The following is a 13,648-nucleotide window of genomic DNA, read 5'->3' on the forward strand; positions in this document are numbered from 1 at the left end:
TATTCCCAACTCTTGTTCTCTGTATAGCTCTTGTCCTAACCCTCAGTGTCCAAGTGTCACCTTCTTCACCCTGTGTGCTTGCTACAAACAATCTGATTGTTCCGTCCACACACCGCTCAGAGAGTGCATCATTGTCCTGTCAAATGAACCTTTCCCACAGAAGGACAAGTGTTTGCGTTAATTGCATGATGTGTCAGCATCTTCCTTTGCATTTCCATGCGAGTGAAAATGCTTGCTGTGTGGCACGGCCTTGCACGGACGCTCATTAGAGAGTTAGCGTCCAGTGAAATCGTGAGTTAGCATCCAGTGAAATCGTGTAACCGTGTGAGCCTGAGAGACGCCGACACAAAGACGCAATCAGTCAGGGTGACACAGACAAGATAGTTTAGCATTAACGAAACATCAATGGGATTTCAGTGGGCCGTCATTTCACATATTCACAAAATCATAAAGAAGCCCAAATTATTTTCTTTGGCCAAGCACGTCACACTAATGTCTCTCCAATCCTTTCACTGCATGTTAACTCTAACACATCATCACGGAAAGAAACAAACACTGACCCTTTTACCTAACTTTGGTGATAAGCTTCCAAATGAACAAGTCTCACTGAGCAATTTTTTTTCATTCAACTACTGTAGAGTGATACGCACCAGCTCATTAATCAACAGCCAACTGCATAACATTTATGTTTCATTCATCAATTCGGCTACTGCTCCTGAAAGCTGAAGAAATGAGCGTGCTATATGCTAATGGTGAAAAGAGAAGTCTGGTAAATTACAAAACGTGGGAGGACGACAAAATCTCGGTTTCATGCAATTTGACTGATGGCAAGTGCTGCTGAACTCAGTGATCTCACACAGATGTATTGCAGAGCTCCAGGGTGAACCACTGCAAGGTCTTCATGTAAGCTGGAGGGAATAGTGGTACAGTAATACTTTCCTGAATCCTTCACCTATACTGGATATAGATGGAGGTGTGAGGACATATTCCAGTGAGTTCCTGATAGGATATGCTGAGGAGGATCAAACCCGTTAAAATAGCTGAGGATCATTGTGGTTACTAATGGACAGTGTTCAGCTGAAGAAACCAAATATTCTATTATTAATGTAGACTATGAATAGAATTCACCATGTGGTTCATAAGTGGAATTTTATCAATTGAATGCATATGTATATGTTGCAAAATATTGGTAATATTGACATCACTGGCAATTTACCAAAATATTGTAAATCTTCTCAGTGCACTTTCGGATCGAGGCCTTACAATATTATTTTTACATGGGATTTTACAAGTTGGGTCATTGCCTATTTTTATCATTTTAGTGTTATGTGGTAAAAAGTCAATGACTTCCTATGAGGAGAGATCTTCTCTTGGATCTGCTTTATATTTAAGGGATGTTCACTAAGCAGGTGTGCTTCTCTCTTTTTAAAAGACCTGCACATTTACACACATTCACACGAGCGAACTGCCAAGTACAACCACAGGCGTCTACTATTGGCAGCTCAGTAGCTCCAGTTGTACAGTGAGAGTTATAAAGCCCTACTGAGTAGAAGGCTCCGACAGAGAAACATAATACACTGATCATTAAAACCAGTCACTGGTTTTAATTCTGCGGCTGATCTGTACATGTTCACTTAAGCAACCCTGGTGTTCCCAGCTTAACTTGTTATAAATCCAGAAAACTCCTGCTGGCAACAGTCAGGTGGTTTGAAAATGAATGGGTGAGCACAACGAGAGCCTCAATCTAAAGTCTCACTCAGTGATTGCACAGCACCCCACTGCTGTTGACTCACATTCCAGGTTTTAGCACATAAGAGCACATAAGATCTGTCAATTCTTCAACTCACAACATGCTGCCTAACAAAGACCGATAACTGTGGCTGATAAAATGCATTAAACGTGAATGGACACAGCTCAGGTGCCGAGCCTGCGCAGTGAAGAGGCTACAAAAATGTCTTTGTATCCGTCAGCTATTCTCCTTTCTCACTCGCCCTCATGCTAACGCTAGGGATATCTTTATCACCCTGTTGGGGATTATTTAAGTTCTTTAATTGAATTCAGTGGATTTTGCAATACATGAATTTTATTGTGCTACAATGCAGCTGCTGATTTAAACACCCATTTGAAACTATGGTGCCGTCCTGAGGGATCTGATCACACCTGGCGTTAAAATGCATCCTGCTGGGTCTCCTGTGAACACTTGTACCGGACAAACCCTGAGTTTCTCTCCATCCTTCCCCTCTTGTAGAACCTGAATAACAAAAATCCAGGTTAGATAATTTAAGGACTGAAAATTCATGAAACCCTGGATTCAACTTCACCTCAAAATATAATCTAGACACGGATCGTCTTTATAACAATGGGTCTGTGAACATTACAACAACTATCAGGTTAGCAGCCAGTTCCCAGGGCTTTTTCAAATATATTCAAATATTTACCGTGAACTAATCACTGCTAAAGATCTGAAGCTTTGGATACATTGCATCAGGTTACAGCTGAATCAATTAAAATACAATTTAATGTTAATTGAATCTGGCAAACAGTAGGATTTCAGAATCTTCATTGTGAAAATTAGAGTCTGCCAAATAATGCTTAGGTAGACTTGCTGAATAAAATGTAAAAGTGTCACCCTTTTGCCTTATTCAGCTTCTATCACTGCTGTTGATGATTTGTTTACATTCATATTTCCAGCTCCACTGGATTTAAATAGAGGCTCTTCTTTTAATTTACCTGTTTCCATAAGGAGTCTTAGTATCGCCCTAATTTCATTCACTTGCACCGGCACAGAGTACAGATCTGAGCTCAACAGCTACATGGGGCATTTCAGGCATCTTTAGTACAACAGGACACACAGCGGAGTTCCAAGGCCTCTGTTTCAGGGCTTATCCTCGGATTAGTGCCTGGAAAAGTTCATTCTGCCCTGGGAGACCCAGGGTGCACTGAGCCCTTCCTAACAGGGATTGTGTAACTGCTGGGAACTTTTTATTTTGTTTTGTTCATAGAAGCAGGAGGATTACATCCTCAGGGACCCACCTGACCCGCCTCCCACTTCTTGGCTGTCCTCTGTTGAACCCATACAGTGGATTACACCTTCCAGCCATATGGGAAATACAGTAGTGCAGGGATTCTCTAGTCTTACAATGCCACGGTTAGTTGCCGGGCAGAGGTCTCATAAACATTGTGACCTCTTGCATTGCACTCGCAGTATAAGCTTGGCAGCAGATGTGAATCTTTAAGGGTTAATCTTGGAGGTCTTCCATTTTCTTAATCTCTGTATCCATTGACAGACTGGACATCTGGGTTACTCTGACTGCTGTGCAATACTACCAATAGTCACTGGCTGCATCTGCATATAGTGTCGGCCCAAACATTAATATATACTTGTATCAAACCCCAATTCTGAGCTGTAAAATCATAATTTCCCCCCGCTATAAAATCCAATGAGTTGTAAAAACCCGTTTTTCCACACAAAGCTACAGTACCTGGGGTAGGTATGAGACTATATTCTTAGCTAGCATGCCTTCTGAAAGCCTGACTTAGAAAACAGGAAAAATTTGCAACAAAAGATTAAAAAGTAATGAGAGTACTCAAATACCATATTACCTAATTTAGCTGCCAAATCGGCCTTAGAATCGGCATCTGATTAATCGAGAAAGAACCAAAAAGAAGAATGGTGGATCTTTGTTTATTTGAAAGAACAGTGCACAGCATAATTCAATTCTAAGCTTCTCTTTTGGCAAACGCGAAAGCTCTGAATGCTTAATAAATTCTTCCGAAGGCTAAATTGTGCACTTGTTTCATCTGGCAATGAGATTACTTGAATGGAATATTCTGGAAAACTGTGCAGAGAAAGACAATAATGAGGTAGTAATCTTATTTCTCCACAGCAGCTTCCATTGTTCTCCTTAGAAGCCTTCTGTTTAGCCTGCTTCAACTCTCATTCCCCATCCATCTTTCCATTGAGGAAAATTTTACTGAGCCAAGGATAAATGAGAACAATAACATTTCTGCAGCACTCAAATGCATCAAACACAGATAGGAGAGAGTGCTTTTGTGTTCCTGTGGCTCTTCAGACAATGGACAAAATAGATAGCAGTTGCAGCCATGGCCGCAGTTTCAAGTTTTCAGAAAGTACAGATCGAATGAACAGCATCACTCTCCAGGAAACTTCTTTAATAACTTCCTGTGGATAAGCTCCAAGACTCAACTTCATTTTGCCTCTCACCTTACTTGACTTCCGCTGTTTTTTGGACAACTTCCATGAAACGCTGCGACTAAAACATATCAATTAACACCCAAAGCCTTTTCCATGTGACAGTAGCCTGTGTAAATGAGGCATAATCAGCGTGGGCCTGCAGGGGTTAAGCTCCCTTTTTTGAAGATTATGCTTCACTTTCTAGTGGCCTGGCCCAGGACCAGCCACGATCTTCTAATCCACAACTGCAGGCTTTTGATAGCTCCCACTGCGAGTCCTTATTACAGCCCATGATTAAAACTAAGAGACAGAGCGGGCAAAAAAAGACAGATACGGAAATTAGAGTGACATAAGAGAAGGAAGGGCGAGAGAGAATTAAAAATGAATCCTATATTCGAAGCAGGGAACCTGAATCATACAGCAGCTGACTTTGATTACTCCTAAATCTAATACACGAAGCAAAACTGTAACTTCTAAGTGGGTTTTTCTAATCCAGCTCCTGCCTGGACAAACCTGACCCAAAGTTAAACAGGTCCACGTCCTATTTGACAGGAAACCGTGTCTCTGAAAATGCTTGGAAATCCCACCCCTATACAGTCTATGGTTAAGCCCTGTAACATTAACACCCTCAAAGCACTAACAACAAAATGCAGGAAGTAGACATGGACATAGTGAACCAGCTGTTATTGAAGAACCTTTAATCCTACCAATTGACGTTGCAGGGCTCCATCGATCACAATGTAGAAAACAATAATAACAGTCTTATCTGGCATGAGCTGTTTACACTCTTCTATCTTTTGTTAGGCACTTACTGGGCCGTCAGTCCTCTCCATATTTTCTCTGCTCCGATACTGAGTAATCTCTGGGATAAAATCGACACATGAATAATTCAAAGCCATCTGCCACAAGTCAGCGATCTGAATAAGACTCGGGAAAGTGAGGAGGTGCAGACTTTTCACTTCAACACTGCTCAACTGCTACAACTTACAAAGACATCATCAACTCCACAAACACACTGACCAGATAATCAAAGAAACTGCAAAGCAATGTGCTCCTTTTGCCCATCACCCTTACTGAGCTCTACCCTCGGTTTTATTCTTAGATTTGTTGCATGTATGGTGAATTAACCTGAGGATCGAGATGAGGGACCCTCAGTTGTATATCACCATATCCTGATTAGACAAGCAGTCAACAAATTATAATTTTCTACTGACTGCCAGCTTTAAGCACAACTACCACCCAGCAATAACTTTATAATCATGGATGAGATCAGTAAAAGCACAACTAAGGCAAACACGCAATGACAAAACCCACGAAACTGGGCCTTAGCTTTCTTTTTTGGTCAGATTACAAGCCTCAGAGGGGTTTAGCAAACTCTACAAGGCCTCCAACAGCAGGCGGCCCCTCGCTCTGTTTGGGTTCCAGGCAGGGGAGCCGCTCTGTATGACGATTTATTGACGCAAGATCCCCCTCAGCCAGGACCTGCCACCGATTACTGCCACTGGACCGGGAAAGGGGAGGTTGGGAATGAGAGGAGTGGTGAGAGGGGAGGGAAGGGTCTTATTGGGATGAGAGAGTTTGTCTGTGTGTTTGTGTGTGTATGTGTATGTGTATGTGTATATATGTGTGTGTGTGTGTGTGTGTGTGTGTGTGTGTGTGTGTGTGTGTGTGTGTGTGTGTGTGTGTGTGTGTGTGTGTGTGTGTTCTAGCTCTGGCTCCAAGGCCATAAACCCGGTTCCAAAATGCCAAGTAGCATGTCAACATGCCAGCCTTTGCCACCCAAGTTCAAGTCGGACAAAGGGCCCTTCAGTGCTCTGAAACGGTGGTTTAAGAATAGGAAATGATGATCAGTCATATATGGAAAAGGGCTCAGCCATACTGCACAGACTGGAGGGCGACGAGGGTAAAATGAACTGCTAAGGAGGTGAAATTGAGAAGTGAAAGCGTCATTCCTAATTTCAGAGCTCCTCAAGGTGGAGAAAAGTCTGGAACCTGAAGTCTTTTGGCTTAATAGTGAAATTTAAACAGAACTATCCCTCACCTACTGTTGAGAAAGGTTATGTGTGGGGTAAGTGGTTATAAAACAGATTCAATACGTTACCCCAAAAGTGGTATTGGGAATATCCCTCAACTAAAACGTGATGGGTGAGTAAAAAAAGGCTCCATCTAGGTTTGGACCAATTTTCCATTTCCTGAAAAGTGGGTTTTTGTCAGTGAAAGCTCAAACCTGACAGGCAACTCCTCAAAACTGACAAAGGGGAAATTGTGCTCCTCCACATTGAAGTTATTTCAGAAACTCTGAGGACAATAAACATCCTGGAGAAATGAGAATAGAAGAGGCATGGAAATGATCAGAATTTAGGAAAATAAAGAGGAAAATATGACCCACTCCAGGGTTCAGCTTACATAACAAAGAATTTCAGTAAAAGCAAGAAGAAAATGACAGATACCTTCGGCCTGTGCCAGAGCTATCGGAACAGCCTGAAACATCCACTCTGACGCAAAACCCCCCCTGGCCACAACTCAACCGTGTCCCTGCTCACAGCTAAACAAAAAGAGATTTTGCCAGCAATCCACAATGTGTCACACAGGACCAATGGCACCACAACAACTAATCAATGGCTATGACATCACTGCGTTAAATACGACCAAGACAGCCAGAGCATGATGGGTAAAGAAGGACACAATTGGCCTTTTGTCCATTTTGGTCAGCAGATGAAAAACAGGAACAAAATATAAATCTGACCCAAGAACTGGGTGTGATTAAAGAAAGAGGGTTTTTGAGCAGGTCACATGGTATTTCTCAGTGGTTGAGGTTAAGCATAACGGAGAGTTTGTTTTTAAATCATGCAAAGAGGGCGGGTGAGTGAAATATTCATCATGAGCAGTTAAGACTGTCTTGGTGTTGCCAAAAAAAATGTAATCATCAAACTTTACGATACCTGCCTAAATATCCATACATTCATCCATTATCTGGACCGCCTGTCCTTTGGGGGTTGAGGGGGGTTAGCTTGGAAAACCTAAAACATCAGGAGAAGTAAGGTGGATCCTGGAAGAAAGATAATTTGCATATTTTCTGGTGGGGGTGTATGTGAGTATGTAAGATATCATGTAAGATATCAGTCAGTACTCCCGGTTGCGCAAGAGATTTTTTCGTGAACATATTTTCGTAAAATAGAGTGAGTCTATGTGAGAATAAAGCAGGAACATTTTTGGAAAAGCAAGTGAGTGGGCATGTTGACGATGTTTCTCTCAGGTGCCTGACAACTGACTCCACCGTATTCCATCTCTCCTTGTACCAACAAACAGACACGAGTGAAAACACAAACTGCTCTGCTTGGGTAAATCAAAAATGTTGTATTTCTTGGGACACAAGTGCAAAGCAATTAAACCGACCTAAAAAAAAATACACTCGGACAAACATGTGCCCCCCCCCCTCTCAGATACCACTGTCTAAGTGCTGTTAAAACAATGCAACATGCGGGAGTTAAAGGTTTTGCCAACTGACTTCACCAAATTCAATCAGTCCTTGGAAGAGTGAAGAGCCCTTGTAGAAATTGCTAAATTAAAACAGCAGGTTTGGTCTGTTCTCCAGAGTGTAATCAAAATGGAGAGTAGGCTACAATTGTACTTTTTCAACATTACTTATCTTTGTAAATAAAAGATTTGTTGTAACTTTGGCTGAGAGACTTGGTAAAAACTTTACGTCCTAACTTAACCGTTGATTAAAGAAAAATCAGAAGTAAACTAGGTATAAGCCATACTGTCAAAAAGACACACACACGCATATATTGTACTAACAATTAAACTGCTGATCATCAGAGTATTACACTATATTTACCAGATCACTAAAAAACCACTGCATGCTAAAATAAGCCAGAGAAGGTGCTTCTTTGTTTAGTAAAAGTGTGGTTTTTAAACAATTTCCATTCATAAAACACACATCGTAACAGTGCAGTTCAAAACACAATGGGATACACAATAGACAGAGCACAGGGTCATCTGCATCAAACAATATACACTTGTTGTGCGAATTCCGTTTCCATCATCATGATCCTGATCCCTAAAGCAAAATGCTACTTTCATTCCAACATCAGACGATTCTTTTCGGAGTCAAAGCGACAACACATGCACAGACAAGGACATAAGATATCCTCTTGTGAAATACTGTATTTAAAATGTGTTGACATCTTACCTGGTTGACTGTGAGAGCTCATTGTTATGGTTGCTGGTGGTGCAGGCAGACCTGTCAGGGGAGGGGAGGTGAGCAGTGTCAGTGCACCACCGCGGTGGCTGTAGAGGCCATCCTGTGATTCCCACCACGTTGGTGCCGCCGCTCGGTGCTGCCAAGTAGAGGAGGAACGCAGCGCTGTTGTTTCTCAGGGCTTCATGGCACACGGCCACAGGTGGAGACCTTGAGTGGTGTGTTGTGGCAGGATTCCTTCAACCAAACAGTCAAGCTGTGAGAATAAGATGCACAAACAGAATTTTCAAACATATGGGGTATTCCAGATGGAAGACAATGTTTATATTAACACTGTAAAGTCTAAGGGCATTTCCACACTTAAGAGCCTGGACAATGGTCTATGGTTTAACCAAGGGTCAGTTTGGTCTGGATTCTGACCACCTCTTTTGGTCGGACTACATTTTGGTCCGCTGGTCCAGACCATGGTCATTCCAAGGCACTTTTCAAGCCAGTTATTTTAGTCCGGACTTAACTGAAATCAGATGATCCAGAACAAACAAGGTAGGTGTGAAAGCGCCTAAAGTTGTTTTCCAAAAATGCCCAAGTCAGGTGCGATGTCTTTAAGACAACCTGAAGATTTGTATCTCTATTGTAGTTACAGAGGCTCAAGCTCCTCTGTGAGGCCTGTGTGGTCCTGTAGGAGGCCAGGAGAGAACAACGACCTGCAGGTCAACACACACAACTGTCTTTCGTGGCCATTTACTTTGTTTCTATGACCCTAAATACACATGCACACTTGTCCTTTTTACCTAAGACATGCTTTTTATTGATGTTCAGGAAGTTGCCGTGTGAGGTAAGTGCTGTATATGCATGGTCACCGGTGAGACAGATTGTGGCTGCCAAGGTGAGCTTAGCAACCACGGAGGAGAGAAGTCACAGCCAACAACAACATAGAAAGAAACTCAGCTAGTTGCTGTTGTTATAAAGCAGGAATGAATTAAATCAACTCCTTGGGAATAAATGTTTTTGCTCTTGTTTGACATTTGACATATTTTATGAGTGTAGAAAACATGTTGAAAGTCATAAAAAGTATCAAACTCATTATTAATAAAAATCAGTTGGTTTATTTTGGACAAGAGTAAAGAGGGGGCGATGAAAAACAGCAACTAGCTTCTTCCAAGTAAAAGTTGTATCACATCTGGTCGTTATCAAAGGATTATGGTTTAATTTGAACCATTTGTGTTTACTGAAATCATCCGCAATTCACCGTCAGTCATGGAACCACACCCATCTGACCAAGCTTTTGAATTTAGTCCAAAACCATCTAGATAACAAACACATTTATCCTGAAATATACCTTCTTTTCTTTTTAAATCACTTGTAATAAACACAATCAATAGAAAGTGACTTTGCAACAGTTCGAGCTACTTTTGACATTGCTATGTTTTTACTTTCACCTCAAGTATAGTCAGCTGCGGAAGTCTCTTAATAAAATGTTCTCTCCTGGAGTAGAACCCAAAATGAAATGAAAGCAGAGGCCTCCTGAGGGCTTAGATATACCTGCGTCAATAGCAGAGGAGGAAGAGGGACAAAACTCCTTGTGCTGTCTAATGTGCAATGTTAACATAAAAACACAAACATACAGGGAAGACTGATGATTCTACCCTATACCAGCACTAACTCAAACTTAACCTCCGTCCCGTCTAACAGGTGTCAACATAGCTGAATGCACACAAGTGACAATGAGAGCTGCAATCAGTCACTAAAAATACCACAGAAGCTGCAATAAAGTGGTCTCCTCCTCTCCAACTCTAACAAATATACACACAGACACAGTGTCTTGCTGTCCCTGTTACTTTAAAGCTGTTGGACTGAATTACCGTCAAATGAATGAGTTCAGTGGAAAGAGGGGGCAAGCTCTGCATGCCCAAATGAAACCTCATGGAAATGCACTACCGCCAGGATTCTGCAGGGTCTTACTTCACTTATCAGGAATTATTGTGGAGGAAAAACAGGCCCCTAAGTGAGTGACAAATTTATATGGTGGCCTAACTTAATAATTGGTTTGGAATATGCAGAAATATGAGGTCTTATATTGGAGGTATAATCAGACATTTTATAGTTTAGAAAGCTCCAAAAAAAAATGTCAGATTCCATCTCTAAGTTTAAGAAAACAAGCATCAGTGTGTTGTTATGGGCAATGTAATTCCTGAGCATCTCTTATAACCTCTGTTTGAATTTCTAGTGCAGAAGCTGACAGCATCCTTCAGGCCAGAGGCAAAATAACCAGAGGCGACGTTTAGATTCCTGCGTGAATGTCTGACGTGAGCAAGTGTTAAATCATCAGATGATACTTTGACGGACAGGAGTGATCATCTGTTGTGGGGAGGTGCCAGAAAAAAAAAGGCCAGAGAGCAGTGACGCTATTCTCTATTCGTGTCAAAGAAGTCGTCAGTCACACAAGAATTCAGAGGATGCTTTTACAGCTCGTCAACCTGTGTCAGCAGTGACCTCAGGCACCGAGTCCTCTCCCTCTCTCTGCCACAAAAACAAAACTAGTGCAGCTCAAGGAGAAGACAAAACTACTCCTTAACTGACTCTATCACATCTTGGCACTGGTCTGCTGACAGCTCTTAACGTCTCATCCATGATTTCTTCTTCTCTAAAATCTAAACTGTCCTCCAGGGATCCTATTAAAAAGGAATCCATGTACAACACTACAGGTATTTCTGCTGCATTGTAGGACCATAAAAAAGAACCACCTGCGTCTCTTAGCGTGTCTCATTTCCACAGACTGACACTCGAGATTGGATAAGATTTATTGTTCCCGTGCAGCGAGGTTTGAATCTGGAAACGTTGCGTGGCACTTGACAGGAAAAACAGCTCTCAGGACCCCTTAATGGACTTCATTTCCCAAGCACTCTGAGCGCTGCCGGGAGTAATCACGATGGCATAAAAATAACATGTGGTCGGATAGTGAGCAGTAAACAACAATTAAGAGACCCCTTGCATAGCTCATGAAATGAATCATTGAAAATGCACTTACTCCATGAAGACGGCTTCATCCTCTCGGCCCTAATTGACTATGAATTATTCAGATGGCGAGTGGGATTAGTGGCACCACTACTATGCTTCTGATTGACATGTTCTAGATTTTCTCTTTGTTATTGGCTAAAATAGTCGAGGTATTAACATAGAAAAAAACAAAACATTCATCTAGAACATGGAAACCCCAAAGGAAAGGCTTTAGATCTCACTGCAAAACAAGGACAGACATTAAGAGTCCAGTCAGACATTAAGAGTCTGACTGGGTTCAACCCATCCTCCTTCGAAAGAGGGAGGCTGACGGGTATCTGATGATTTTATATCTGGACGGATCTAGATGAATAATGTTCCGACCCCACAACATTTTATGAGAATTACACTCCCAACAGGGATCCATGATACGTTCACAAAATAACATGATTTCCTTCTAGATAACCAAATTATATCACATATCTCTATCTTAGGGTTTATTTCATGTGTGATGCATTTATGAAATGTAAGTTAGCAACATGACAGAAAAGGTGGGACAAAAAAATGATTCAACGGCAGCAGTATACGCCGCTCATCTCCCAAAAGGACCCAAGATGTCCCATATAATACAGACATCACTGACCAAGTTATTAAACCAGTTGAACCAGTAAATGCAACAAATATAGGTAAGAGGTGACTGAGGAGCCAACAGCCTGGGATTTAAATATAATGTTGCACATTGTGGTTTGACTAAATAGTCCAAAAAGTACATTTCAAAGTTGTAAAGAAAGATTTCAAATAAGATGGGGATTGTGTGGAAAGTGTGCGATATATTTCTTAAGGGAAGATGCACGATCTGTTAGTGTGACGTCAATGTGACACATGTGAAAGTGGGAGAAACAACGCGCGGGGGGGATGAGTTAGCACATGTTTGAAAAGAAAGGGTGATACATTGTCTGGCACAAAATGACCTTCAGTAACACAATCCTCTCTGTGGCTTGTTTGCAAGGGAACCAGACGAGGCTGAACAGGGACAGGATGAAAAGACAAAGAACATCAAGTGGCACAGAGGGCTCATTTTACCTGTTGCTACAGAGCTATAAAAATAAATCAGTTAGTACCACGACCAAGTATTGTTTTCACCTGTCTGTTCATTTGTCTGCAGGATTACACAAAAAAGCAAATTTGCACCAAACATGGTGAAAGGGTATGTCCCAGGCACTCTTCAGTTTGGGGACGCAACTTTCGGGCATGCACTCAAGTCCAGATTTTTTTCTTAAAATGTTATGAAAAGTGCTGTATATGAAAATGCAAATGTCTGAGTCAGTTGCTCTGGACATGTTTCAGAACTTTTCCACCCCCAAAGTAAAATGACCATGTGGGAAGACAGCAGGAAAATGCAGAGCAACAAATGCAAACAACTTCCAAACTCTGCAAATTTGCTCGTAGTATTGTTATCTACACAAAAAAATTGTCTAGTTTCTTCTCCCACAATCCTTTATATGCTGTAAATAAAAACACTGCTTTTGCCCCAGAACTAATATGTCTGGCCAGTTATATTTCATGCTCATTAAAGGCTCAATCCCTCGACTCCTTCGACTTTCTTCTGTTGCGTTCTTCATACGTGAAAGATTGTGTCTGAAAACAGTATAGTTGTTGAGCACATTTTAGGAAATGTGAGGCTAAGGTCTTTTCTCTCTAAGTTCCCCTCCACTTACAGTATGCAATGACCTGTGCTGTAAGAAAATAATACTGAATACTGAGCAGAGATTCAGACATATTCACGTAGGTTAGATGGTGGTCATACTTCAACTCATGTGCGTCATCACTTCTCATCCCTAATTTTTGACAAAGTGCCTTGAGCATTTGACACAGAGTCTCTGTGTAGACAGATGTGTTTTTAAATCTGCAGTAGATCCGTACGGTCCACCTGCTCATAAATCATGCAGTGGTTTAAAGTATTTCCTACAGACGTCCGCTTACTTGAACAGGTGAACAAATTTAAAACCGTGCAGATTTCGCAGCTATGCGAATGTGGAATTGATATTTTCACGACAGCTGTGCCTACAAAACAGTTGAGGCAGTCAATTAAAGTTGCCCTGCTACGAATATACATAGCATCCACCACTCTGCCACTGGTGTATTGTTATGCAAGTGAATGTCCACAGCTACAGCAGCTGCTGCTGCCTGCTGAGCTTTAATCAGCCTCCACCTGTAGGCTGTGACTGTGTTCTCTGGGGAGACGATATATC

General features: G+C 41.7%; 1 protein-coding gene across 2 annotated transcripts in view; it reads right to left on the reverse strand.

Moving 5' to 3' along the window:
• The window catches only part of hdac4 (histone deacetylase 4), a 115,355-nt gene that overhangs the window by 94,453 nt on the left and 7,254 nt on the right, over positions 1–13,648 (reverse strand). For both annotated transcript variants that reach the window (XM_053439046.1, XM_053439045.1), the window contains exon 2: positions 8,391–8,655. In XM_053439046.1, the coding sequence (XP_053295021.1) occupies positions 8,391–8,412 (22 nt within the window). In that variant the 5' untranslated portion in view covers positions 8,413–8,655. The remainder of the gene's footprint in view (positions 1–8,390; positions 8,656–13,648) is intronic.

The sequence above is a fragment of the Pleuronectes platessa genome, chromosome 14 (assembly GCF_947347685.1).
Source record: "Pleuronectes platessa chromosome 14, fPlePla1.1, whole genome shotgun sequence".
In the NCBI taxonomy this organism is placed as follows: Eukaryota; Metazoa; Chordata; class Actinopteri; order Pleuronectiformes; family Pleuronectidae; genus Pleuronectes; species Pleuronectes platessa.